General features: G+C 32.2%; 1 protein-coding gene across 3 annotated transcripts in view; it reads right to left on the reverse strand.

Moving 5' to 3' along the window:
- Positions 1-2,297: 2,297 nt before the first annotated feature.
- Positions 2,298-13,487, reverse strand: part of LOC118205713 (uncharacterized) — a 260,563-nt gene continuing 249,373 nt past the window's right edge. For all 3 annotated transcript variants that reach the window (XM_085817148.1, XM_085817147.1, XM_085817146.1), the window contains 2 exons: positions 9,331-9,440; positions 2,298-6,137 (listed from right to left, as the gene is read on the reverse strand). In XM_085817148.1, the coding sequence (XP_085673274.1) occupies positions 5,910-6,137; positions 9,331-9,440 (338 nt within the window). In that variant the 3' untranslated portion in view covers positions 2,298-5,909. The remainder of the gene's footprint in view (positions 6,138-9,330; positions 9,441-13,487) is intronic.

Consider the following 13,487-nt stretch of genomic DNA (forward strand, 5'->3'; position numbering starts at 1 on the left):
CTGTGTGTGTTATCGCCAATAAGGTCTGCTTGGCGAGATTTGCGCTGATGAAACGGGAAAAGAACCCAATTTTTTCCCCCGCAGGTAAAGCAGAGGAAGCCGTGTTTGACCCTTGAAATCGATAGTTTTATTCAAAATTTAATCCAATCCAAGATTGCTTTTTTGACCTAATTATAAATTTTACATTAGAGAGTTTCTTTTCCAATTTGATATAATAACAGATATTTTAAAAATAATTGTCTAACTGATAATCACATTTATATACATACATTTGAATAAATACAAGATCGTTGGCTTAAGTTTGACAAAACAACTTTGCTTGCAGTATCTAAAGAGAGTTAATTAACCTTTCGAAGGAGGAAGACCTTTTTATGCGAAATAACTTGATGGTTTATATGATTATAAATTACATAAAATGCTGAGCTTGGGTTTTTTAAAAATTATCAATATATTCATATTTATTTTTACAGTTAGGGCATTCAGTAATATTTACATCATCATTTGTGAGATCTATTTTAAAATCATTAGTATTTGATTTGTTATTCTTATCATCGTTTTCGTAATCGGCCTCAAATTGAATTTTCTTCGAATTTAATTCGTATAGTCTTTCGAAAGCACTCTGCATTATTTTTCTTATCCTGGCACAGTATTGCATTTTAACTGCTCCTTCTGCGGCAATCCAAACAAGCGATTTTTCACGTCATCTTCACAATCACTGCACAGAAAAAGTTCCCTGCAAATTCTTGCATTCTTCACATTAATAGAATCCTGTCTTGAACACATATAGTCATGTTTTTTTGCCAAAAGCAAATTGTCCTTTGGAAAAATATGGAATAAAATATCACCGTTTCAGGCATTTCCAGGAATTTTCGGCACTTTGCTACAACGGAAGAATTCATATTACATAAACGACACTTTACAAAAGTGGTCTCAAACTTACATTGCACATGGGCCAATGCACAATTTGAAAGTAGCTGATGAGCAATAAATAATTAGGGGGGGACTGAAAGTTTTCAAATTTTAAATTATGTCCAGAGGGGTGTTTGGTTTAAATTTTTGTGTATTACCTTTATTTATTAAATATCATGTTCTTTGCACTAAACGATAAAATTCAGTTCAACAGCAATGTCGCAAAATATTCTTAAAATGAGCATACCTTCAGAATTTCCAATACACAGTTCCGCGCCGCGGCAGATAAAAAGGTTTTTTTTACCCCTGTAGATTGTTGCAATTGCTCGCTTTGAAATCGTTGAGTTTGTTAATCAAAAATTCGTTAAAGTTTTACAAAATATGAAATCGATAATAAAACAAATTCCAAATTTGAGCTTTCAGATGCCCATTACGTCATTCAAAATTGGAATGCTCTAGGTACCGCTGTTTTAACACAATGCGAGAAACATACATACATTTAGGCAGATTCTTCATTACTTAATTTCTTCAGATATAATACAGGGCGATAGTATTTGGTGGCAATGATTTAAAAAGTGATACGCCGTTTATAGGATTTGGATGCAAAATCGCAAAACGAAAACAATATTCCTTCAGGGACAGCGCAGAGCCTCTTTGGAATAAAAAAGGGGGGGGGGGCTGATTTTTTTTTAAACAAAATCTAGATATTTGTAAAAACATATGAATATATATAACACAAATGAAAATATCAAATTTATACCTATATTTTGCCTGAAATCTTAAAGTTGGCATCTGCAAGAAATTTCTGTTGATCACAGTTTGGAATTCAAACAGACAGCTGAATACTGAAATTCAACAGCTATATATTAAAATTTTCAGACTGGCATTTATTCAACTAATTGTAAGATATTGAACTACTAAGTACCTTACTTTTAATTTAAATTAAAAAGATATATACAAAAACTTCCCAACTTGAGAATAAATAATGTCAACCTATTTTCTTTCTTTTATTTATTAGATTTTCCTATGATGCAAAACAGAAAAAATATTTGTATGTGAATTACTGTAAACATCTTTGTTATTTTGCTATACCTTTCAGCTACACCACCTCATGAAGTTTGTAATCTTGAAGAGAAATTACTAAAAAGTATCATCACAAATTGCAGGTACTCATTGGCAGTATGGTTCTTTTCGAAGACTTATTAATTTTCAACTATGGGGGGAAAAACTGTTTTCATGTAAATGTACTCAAAAGCAAAGCGAATATTCCTACCACAAAAAGTATTAAGTTTGTAGAGTCTTGTTCTTTTTGGGTGCATAAAATGTTGACCTTAGTGAAGATGAGACATGCTTTCTTGCTAGGTCTTGAAAAACAAATGACTCTAGACGAAGGTTATAACAACCTTTTTTATTTTAATTAAACTGAACAGAACATGCACATGCTCGGTGCTTACAACTAACCACTGCTTGTGGCAAAGTAACTTAAACACAAAATACCATGTACAATCAGAATGAATTAAACTTTAACTACACGACTGGCTACTACTTCAATTTAAATATGCCTTATTGGCTGCACATTGCAAAGCTGAGTGTAAAATAATGAGTGTAAAGTAAGTGGCTAGCAAAAATATTTAGTTACAGAGCTACTTGCAAAAATGCGGCATAAACTCGGTCTTGGCGTAAACCGCTCTATTGTAAACTAACTCTTCAATTCTTCTACTTAACTACTACTTCTGAATTCTTTGAGAATTTGTATATATGTCATTTATATTTGCATTCTGGCAGGAAATTAAAATCAGAAGGGAATGGAAAGTTTCTTAAAATAAAAATAATCAGTACAAAATAAGGTCTTTACAACTTAATATAACGGGTAGCCATCATTAAACTGACAGTGCTCACAGTGTTCTGTAGCGCGATCTATTTTCGAGAATGACGCCACATTTTGTAGGAAGATTAAACAAGACAATGGACGAAGGATTAAAAAAAAAAAGTTCCAAAAGTCATTGCTAGGGGAATATTTGATGCTGCGTAATAGAAAATAGAGTGTTAACAAATGCAAATCAATACGGAAATTACCTTTTATTTTGCATTCAAATGAGGTTCAATGTGGGTGCCGTTGTTGTGGACCACATATTGCATTCTGTGCGCAGTATGCACAACAGCAGAAAGTAACATGTCTGCAGGAATCTCCTGTACAGTCCGTGATATGTTATCCTTCAATGTAGCCAGGTCCTGGACTACTCCTTGATAGACCTTGGACTTAAGGTAAGCCCATAGCCAGAAATCGCTTGGGGTAAGATCAGGCGACCGAAGTGGCCATGCAGTTGCAAAGTAGGGGCTAATGACTCTTTCTGTTGTGAATTTCTGTCGTAGCATCTGTTGCACCCTTACAGCAACGTGTGGAGGGGCTCCATCTTGCATGAAAATGATTTCTCCCATGCATTTTCTTGGCTGAAGTGCTGGAATGACAGCTGTTCAACACGTGGCAATATTTCTCTCCGGTAACAGAACAGGTTTCTGGTCCTGTTGGGGTAATGTTCTCATAGAAGAATGGACCTACGATAAATTTTATTCCGTATTAATTTGCATTTGTTAACACTCTATTTTCTATTACACAGTGCCAAATATTCCCCTGGCGGTGACTTTTGGAACTAATTTTTTTTTTTTTTGCGGAATCCTTCGTCCCCCGTCTTGTTTAATCTTTCTACAAAATGTGGCGTCATTCTCGCAAATAGATCGCGCTACAGAACACTGTGAGCACTGTCAGTTTAATTATGGCCACCTGGTATTTATCTTTTGACAAGTACTAATAAAAGTTAATCAAGTTTGCATCTTAAAATTTTTGAACCACAGCGTAAATTAATTAGCTGCATTTCTAGATGTTGCGAAGAGTTATGTTCATTTTCGGAACTGAATATAACGCGTAACTGGACTCCAAGCCATTAAAATCTTAAACTTTTTCTTCAAATTCTTGTCATAATAGTGCGAAATTATTTACAGGAAGTGTATTCACAGGCAGCATAAAATTACTTCGAAGGCTCCATGCAGCTTGTGTGCCACCAAGATCAAGCAGTCCTGATATTGTGAAAAATATTTTAAGTGGCTCATTGTGCAAGCAACTAATTTTTTTTTTTTTTAAATTTCAATAATTTAAAGACACTGTATGACACAATTTCATTAATTACAGTAATCTGTTTAGATTCACAGAATGAAATATTATTATGTGACACAAGATAGAACAGGAACATGAATTCAAGGAAAATGGGAAAAAATATTCATGAGGTAATCAGTGTATGAATAATCAACAATGAGAAAATACAGTTAACATTTAGTAAAATAAAAAGATTTTAATGGATGCAGACGGATTTATGAAATTTCTTATTTGTATAAAATTAGAAGTAAAATGGAATTCTGAGAGACAATAAATAATAATGACAAACAATTTATTATTTTCTGATATAGGATTCATGGTCTTTAACCTTTAACTGCTGTGAACGGTCTGAGAGAGGGATTCTCTAACAGTTGTTTCCACTCCTAAAAACAAAGAATGGTCCCTGTTTTTTACTTTTTAAGGTGCCTGGGGAGACCACTCGTAGCAGATGCGTACCAGTTTTAGTGACGATAGACGTTACTTATCGGATGCTTGTTTTTCGTAAAGGTGATAAATATGGCTTCAAATTTTACATGAAAATGCCCCTTATATCTCACCCAAAAAGAAACTGAATATCTTGTCAATATTTTTGACATAGAATACTCTGATTCTGAAGAATCATGTAGTATTCACAGTAAAAGTTTCTGCAGATAAATATCATAATTTTTCTAATAACTGTAAACAAAATGATAATTTTTATGGAAAAAAGCACTTCGAATAAAGCAAAAAAGAACCAAGTCGGGCAATACGAACACCAAAACATAACATAACATAATAGTTCAGTTTCCTGGTTTGAAATATCCTGCAAAAATAGTCTCTAGAGCAAAGCCCGAAGATACTTGCAATTTATGTTTATAGTACATATTGTTCCAGTCATATCCTGATGCTACAGAACTGAAAAGAAAACTTTTTTATCTTTTTATTAGCTAATCAATTTATTAAATCACATTTGAAAGTTCGGATAATTTCCGCTTTTTTTGCCAAGGGAACTGAAGATAACAATTAGAAGAATCCATGGACAGAGTTAAATTAAGAGAATGGATTTATCAAATCAAGAAGTAAAATCAGAAGAAAGAAAAACATGTAGTCTGTGCCCACCTTGTAAGGAGAGAAAAACAGCATACAAATACTCGGAATGCAAGGAAATAGTGTGTCTTCCGTGCTCTCAAAAAATGTGTTTTGACTGTATATCATCTTATAATTCATCTTTGTAAACAAAGATATACTAATCTATTATTTATTCATAATTAAATTTACTGTCGTAGAATTATGGTTTAATTGACATTAATACTTAATAAAGTCACATATTTTCATGCATGTTTAATAAGATCTTTTCCTTTAAAAATTTTGTTCCTTAAAATGAGGAAAATAGTCATATTTTTATATGAAATTAACTGCATAAAATCAAATGATTTATGTTTAAAATATATTGATTTAAATGAATTAGAATTCCATAAATATTCATAAAGTATCTATAACATTCCTTAAAAAGGTATAAAAGTATGTATTTTTACGTGTTTCTTTAAAGTGGTCTGTGAGACCGCTCACAGTAATTATGCCGAAAAAATTGTCACAGCAGTTAAAAGTTAATGAATTATTACCTATTTTTCTAATCTCATAAAGAAGCAATAAACTGCTTTATACCTACACACAGTTCTTTAATTTATCACACCACATGATTTACAAATTCACATTTGGTAAGGATCTTTAAAAAAGGGCAAACAAATGTATACAAAATTTTGTAATGATCAACACAAAACAAAATTTCATACATATATATCAAATGGTATTTTATTAAAATATATTTATAGAATTATTGAAAATCAACTATACATGATATACATTTATATCACAGCAATTTCGTATCAAACATCTGGTATCTTGTACAATTAATAGCAGAATATGACAATATACAACAATCTAATGTAGGATATGGATTGTAATTATTTGTACCATCAGTTTTCAAATTAAATGGTCTACAGTTTGGACAAATGCTCCACAATGTATGCAAAATGCCATCTGCAACAGTTTTGTCTCGTAAAGCTTCCTCTGGATGAATGTTTTTGAAAAATTTGACCTGAAATAAAACAGGATAAAAAAAATGAGGGGGTAAAAAAGGACTTAAATTTTAGCATTTACAAAAAGCATGCCAACTTGAATATTAAAATTAACATAAATCAAATTTCAGAAAAATTTACTTATATCATAAAAATTCCCATTATACGATAAAGAAAATTAGTAGCGTCATACAAGTGCAACATTAAATTATGCTACATGAGATGTGTACAGGCACATTACAGACATCTGTTTGCCTTAATAATAATTGCCTGGGGCTACACAATTTACAGAAGTTATCTAATATATCTCAGAAGTAATAGTATATTCCTGTAAGTAACTAAAATAACAAAATACAAGAACTGAAATTGGAAGTGCATGTAACTAATGTCAGTCATATACTGCAAATAATAAACCAACTATCAGTATAAACATAGAAAATCATGAAAATACTGAAATTCAAAACTCAATAATTCAATAGCAATCTTAAGGGGGCAGGGACCACCTCCCTGATCACAAGAATAGTAAACCAATGATATCTTCCCTAAATCATTAAAGATTTTACTTTCATTTCAAAATTACTGAAAGTTACCACAATTCTGATGCATCTAGAAATCATCCTTATGCCAATTTAAGATTGGCAAGTTTATTCCAAGGTAGTAAAAATCACCTGGAAGGAACTTATTTTTGTATTTACTTACTACATTTACATTTTATTCAGAAGTAGCATTTTCACAGTACTAATTAAGTATCTGCATTCTGTGTACAATTCAATTAGTATTTATGTGTCTGTAATAACTTTTCAATAATAATAAAACATTATTATAAACATAAATATATTTGTGCATTTATTATGAGATCAGCTTTCCCATTTTGAATTTGGATAAATTTTGAAAGCAAATCTCATTATATAAAAATAACAAATTAATGCATTTATTCAGAAAGCTGAGTAAACAAACTATTATGAAACTGAATTGACATCATCATTTACAAAGGGCGTAACAAGTAATATACAAAACAGACTTTTTCACACTGTAGCATGCAATAATCTAATTTGTAATTTTGAATGGATGAATCCTAAAAAAGAGAAAATTTACTTTAACCACTTGTGGGCTGAATTCTTTTATAATTAGCTGCCAGAAATTTGCTGTTTTTTTACTGCTGATTTGAAAAGAAAACAATGCGACTAATTAAAAACAAAAAATATGTTTGCTAATAAGGACCAAGTTTGGCAAAAAATAGTTAACCAAAAGTTCAAAAAATCCATAACTCGAGTTAAGTCGGATTGAGCAATTGCACTGTATAAAAAAAGACAATTTGCTTATGGAATCATATTTTATTTAAAATTGGTAAACAATTTATATGGTGCCAGTGGTGTGATAAACATGAAAACATGGTACAGCACACATTTTGCTTACTCTCACTAACACCTAAATCTTGTTCAATATTTTATAACCAGAATATTCATATTCATTTTCATCATCCAACATTTTAAATGTATACAATAACAGTGTAAAATATCACTAAAGAACATACAAAAGTTTAGAATCAACTCGACTGTGGAAAGAATTTACCATTTACCAGCATATTTGTAGTTTAGTGGCACCATCTATCGACCAGTAACTTAAATAAAGTCTATTGCAAATTTTAAATAATTTAGGGTTGTAAGGTAAATGATGATTTCTCTAGTCCATGGCAAAGCATGGGACCTTATTCTAGTCTAAAATAATCTGTCGTGTAATAGAAACTCTCATGAATTCTTTCTGAGTACACTTGGTTATGCACAATAACTGTACATCTTTGCTTAAACATAAATGAGTTTGATAAGATTGATACAGTTAAAGTAGTTAGTCTTAAGTTATCTCAGGATAAAGGAAACAGCATACATTACAAATGGTGAATTAACTTAAGTTATGTCCTTAAGCAGTTAATCATGGGATGGGGTGGGGGGAGTTCATAAATTTTGATTGCTGTGCAGTTTATTGCTGCTCCTTGCAGTTCAAAATACTCAGTTCCCCCCTTTTTAGTGTTACGCTTCCCATTATTGCAGAAATAATAAACATGTATTTCAAAATATATAAAACTGTATCAGTAAACTTTTGTTAACAATACATACATACATATATTCGTGAAACAGTAAGGATTCTATCCTACTGCTATTTCAGAATTATGTCTTTTTTCTCTCTCTCTCTGTGTGTGTGTGTGTGTAGTAGGGAAGGAGAGGAGAAAATGAAATACACATGAATTTGGTGTTAGATATTCACTCACTGTACAGGTATTACTATTATTTTATTTTTTTCTTTCTGGATTTTGTGTGTGAAACCAAAATCCATAGGTGATCCATGGAGATGTGATGTTGCACGCACCATTCTTATTTCTTCGACTTCATTTCAATTTTTCTTTCCTACTATTCTAGGAGAAACAAATTTCTTCCATGAGAAATCCAATACTGTCTCAGTTAATAATTATAATTTTTTAAGAAATGGCACTTATTATGAAAGGCAAAATTCTTGTAAACTTCTCACTTACGGTTATTAGTAACTAACTTACTAATTCTTCAGAATGCAATCTTTCATTTCTGTTCCCAGAAAAGTACATACTTCAGAATGTTAAAAAAAAGTATTCCCAATGTGGTTCTGAAAAAATTCTTTTGTCACCTTTCTTCATCAAATTTATAAGGTCCCTTAAAGAACCTATTTTAATAACTTTATTTAGGTACTTTCAAATGTTTTTTTATACTGTTAATCAATTTTGCTTAAAAGGATTAAAAACTTTGCTTCTTGATATAGGGCAGAAGCATAAGTACTAATCAAAAATCAGTAGTAGATACTGATTGCAACAAGATTATTTAAAACTCTCTTTTTTAATAAAAAATGCAGACTGATTAATGCAAACAATGGTGGAACTTATTTTTTTTACATTAAATTACTTATTTGAAAACATAATTTTTGCTTTAATAATCTAAGACATAAATTTTATTTTAATAAAAACCATAAAAATAATAATTTTTTTAAAGCTAAAATAAAACATACAGAAATGTATTTGGGGGGGGGGGGAAGAGCGAGTTAAATTAATAAAAAGTTCATAGAATAAAATCCCTATAACCGAAAAATTTAAAGGTTATACTGTAAAAAAAAAAAAAAAAAAAAAAAAAAAAAAAAAAATACTGAACAGTTTATATTGAAGTAATAAGCTTTCCTTAATTAAAAACATACAGCATTTTCTCGCCACAAATATACTTCAATGAATGATGGACCTGTCCCATCATGTAGAGCAAATGAAATCAAATATGTGTATTCTAAAACAGGCCACTTTTCATTATCATCTGAAAGAAAAAGAAAAACAAATATAAAATTTCAATATAAAAAATTCGAGTTAAAAAAGTTTTAGAAAGAAGGGAGCAAAACCTATATAAATAACACTAGCAAGGCAAATTTTATTTTAAACATATATTCAGATTTAATTTTTAAACTTCAAAGCAAGGAATAATTGTTGTGAGTTTTGCCAGTTTTGTATAGTCAAATATTATCTGTAATGATAATTTCTCATATGATTTAATTAGTGAATTGCCAATGTTTTGATGTGATTGGAAATAATACCATCTCCAGAATATTTTCTATCAAGAAATCTCAAATTAATAAATAGCAATAATTCTTTTCAGAGAGATATTTACCCATTTATATTTAAACAAAGAAATTCCTAGATATTGGGGTTTCCCATGGATAGCTGGATTTCAATGTATTTCCATTTGGTCTCAGAAAATCTGCTTCCTTGACAATTAACCCTTTAAAGAGCACCAAATCCCGTAACCATCCTGCATGTAAAATATACCAGATGTTTGTCAGTTTTTTAACCTTCTAAAAAATGCCAATTTTCCTACACCAAAAGCTGTAATTATAAGTTTCTAATGTTTCCTTTTCATTCTAAATGGCAGCAGTATCCAATGAATGCTCAATATTTTGCAGTTATGAATATACCTTGTTCCAAGGTAACATGTTTGAAGATTCATAATTTCTATTGGAAAGGGAGAAAAAATTTGAAATCTGCAAATGTATGACATACACATGTTGAATCTTATACACTGAAGTGCCACTAAATTAGGGATAGCAAGTCAATAATGAATTGGGTGTTCTTTGGCTTTGATAATGGCTGTCACATGGTGAAGCATAGATTCAAAAAGTTAGCAGAAGTATTCCATGGCAATGGCTTGCCAAACATTGGCTAGAGCTGTTTACAATTCATAACGGGTAGCTAATGTTGTGCAATGTGCTTTCACACCTTTCTTCAAAACATCCCAGAAGTGCTCAATAGCATTTAAGTTAGGTGGCCAGTTCGTGACAGAGAAGTCAGAAGAATGCTTATCCAACCCGACAGTTGCCAATTGTGACTGTGAGAGGTGCAGTTATCTTGCTGGAATACTTCTTTTCTGTGTGAATGGCAGGATAACATAAATGGATGGAAGTCATCTCCAAGCAACTCTATGTACCAAATTGCATCGAGCGAGGTTCAAGTACCAAAGATCCCAAACACTGCCAAGACCAACACCTCAGACCATGACTGAGCTGCCATGCCTTGCACACTCTCAATCTGGCATGCAGGATCCATGACTTCATAAGCCTGACACCATATTCTCAGCCTCCCGTTGGTGTTATGCAGTTGGAATTGAGACTCATGATTCCATGCTACTTATTTCCAGTTCCCTAGAGTCCATTCTCTGTGTTCTTTTGCCCAGGTAAGACGTGCAGCTTAATGGCAAGCACTGAGAGTAATAGTACTGTCTTGAGTCTACGGCTCCTGAAGCTCATATGGGGAAGCTGGTGTTGCACGATCCGTTTACTGACTATACGAGTGGCACCCTGATTCATCTGGGTGGTAATTTGAGCTAATGTTTGGTTTCGCTGGCTATGTACAGTATGGCTGAACTGTCTCACACCACGGTCGTTCAAGATTGATTGTTCTTTGCAATTTGCTCGATTGCTATTTTTTCTCCCATCATCTGCGCAATCTCAGTATACTTTTTACATTATCAATCTTGAAAATCCTAGCCCTCTAACAATTTTGGAAATTGAATGTCCCATGCATCGAGTGCCTACAATCTGTTCGCGATCGAATGTGTCTAAATCAGAAGTTTTACCCATACTGGCAATTGAAATGACTGATTAACAAAAACTATAGTACTAGCTATACATACAGTTACCACAACTCCTTCACATGAACATAAATGCGGAGTAGCGCTACAAAATTTGCATAGCCATGTCTATCCATAATTCAGTGGCACTTCAGTGTATATTTACTGCATTTCAGACAGAATTGATAATTAAAAGAAGATTATTGATACGATTTTAAGACCGGTATATAAAATATACTGGCACCCATACTGAGGGCACCATGCCAATAGATGACCACACCAGACTTCTCCTTCTGTACTCTGTAAGATGACAGAATTTCTTTATATTACATTCGTTTATGATGTAATAATTTGTTTATGATTAATTTACTAGTTATTTAGGATTCAATATTATGTTCATGGGGTATGGGAAGTTAGTTTACTGACCCTGTGCTAAGAATGAATAAAAGTATTTTAGTTTTTTTTTTAATTCTTTGCTTACTCTAGTTGAGTTTCTCATTCTTCTCTGTTTAGCTAATATTTTAATTTCACCACTTCACGCTTTCCTCCGTCAATTTCAAAATTGTCATCTAGCGTCAAAACATTAGATAACTGTAGAGATTAAATGTGACATGTTAGCCCCAAAAGACAGCAGTGGCTTCATGTTTCCCAAAATCTTAGAATGCAGCAAAAATGATAAGAAGTGATCAACATTTAATTTGTCATGCAGGGGTCATACGATCTTCACAAAGAGGCTGCGTGATAGGATCACACAAAAGGAAAGCTCACTACAGACACTTGAAATAGAAAATACACTTTAGGTCTGTCTTTTAGTGAATGGAAAAACTGCTGATTTGAAAGCATGCTTTAGAATATTGTCTTTGTTAATTTCAGATGAGAAACTAGGGAACACAAGAGAAATTTACCCCTTAGGCCGGGATACAAGTAGATGGTTTTCAAAATAAGTATTCACAGTTAGTGAAAGAAAAAAAAAAGGGGGGGGGGAAGGCAAATGTTTGACTTTTTTCTTAGTTTTGATGAAGCATGCTCTTTTTTATATATTACCTAAAGCATAAAATATAATAACTTCAAAAATACAACATAATTTATATACGGAAATTTATATATAAATCTATATATAGCGGCTCTCAAAATTCAAGATTTCACTCTAGACTTTTTCCAAGTCTAAATGTATTCTTAGGGTCCATAAGTTACAATTCATGCAAAATTTTACCACAATTTAAATTATTTTACATACTGCCCCTCAAAGGGTTAATCCATTTGACACAGGATTATGCATATGACTAGAATAAAGTCACTAAATACTGAAGCAGCAGTCTCTTGGCTAAGGAAAACAAATAATGTCCTTTGGGCATATAACAAGAAGTACGAGTTTAAATAACTGTGATAGTATGGACAAGTAAGGTAGCTGCCTAACATATGAAGAAAAGGATGGTGAGTGGCAGAAGGGTTCAGAGTAAGCAGCTATGTTTCAGATTGCACCTAATGATGATCAGATCAGATGCAGTCTTTGATATGCAATGAAAGAGGTACTGGCAACTAATATAAGAGAGCATTCTTAAAATTATGCCATGAACTAGCGTTTTTTTTTTTTTTTTTTAAATGAAATAAAAAGTGGAGGCTGAAATGATAATAGCATAATGACTGCTCATCTCAAGTACTCTACAAGTAAGCAAGAAATTATGAAGATGAGTCCATTAACATATTATTGATGATAAAGTTTGAATGCCATTGCTAGAAGAAGAAATGACTAAATAAAATTTCAGCAGGTCCCCAAAAAGTATCAAACAGTTGGTGATCAATATCTGTTCCACATGAGTTAATGTGTGGTACATTTGTAGAAAACAGCAGCATTTGTAGAAAACCCCACAGTATGTAAAACATAGAGATGCTAATATTGATTATATAGGAGATAGTTTGCATTATGGATGCTGTCTGGTCAGAAATTCTAATTAGTCACTGAGTGCTGTTTATAGAAGATACACAATTCCAATATCGTTATCATGCACATCATGCCTGGCTATTCAGCAGTCGGCTATACAGTATCATCTAAAGTCGATATTAAGCTCATTCAGTGGATTAGGTAGCATCATTAGTAATATCTCTGTCAGACCCAGACGACAGTGTTTAGATTTCTTGGAACATAAATTACAATTGCTACTAGAAAGCTGTGCTCCTAAGCCCTATCTATGTCAATGCACATGGCTTTATAGAAGATAAGCTGCTTTATTTTGTATTTGTAAT

The sequence above is a fragment of the Stegodyphus dumicola genome, chromosome 5, assembly GCF_044657685.1.
Source record: "Stegodyphus dumicola isolate Sdum_Otavi_A_Nest chromosome 5, ASM4465768v1".
NCBI classification, from domain to species: domain Eukaryota; kingdom Metazoa; phylum Arthropoda; class Arachnida; order Araneae; family Eresidae; genus Stegodyphus; species Stegodyphus dumicola.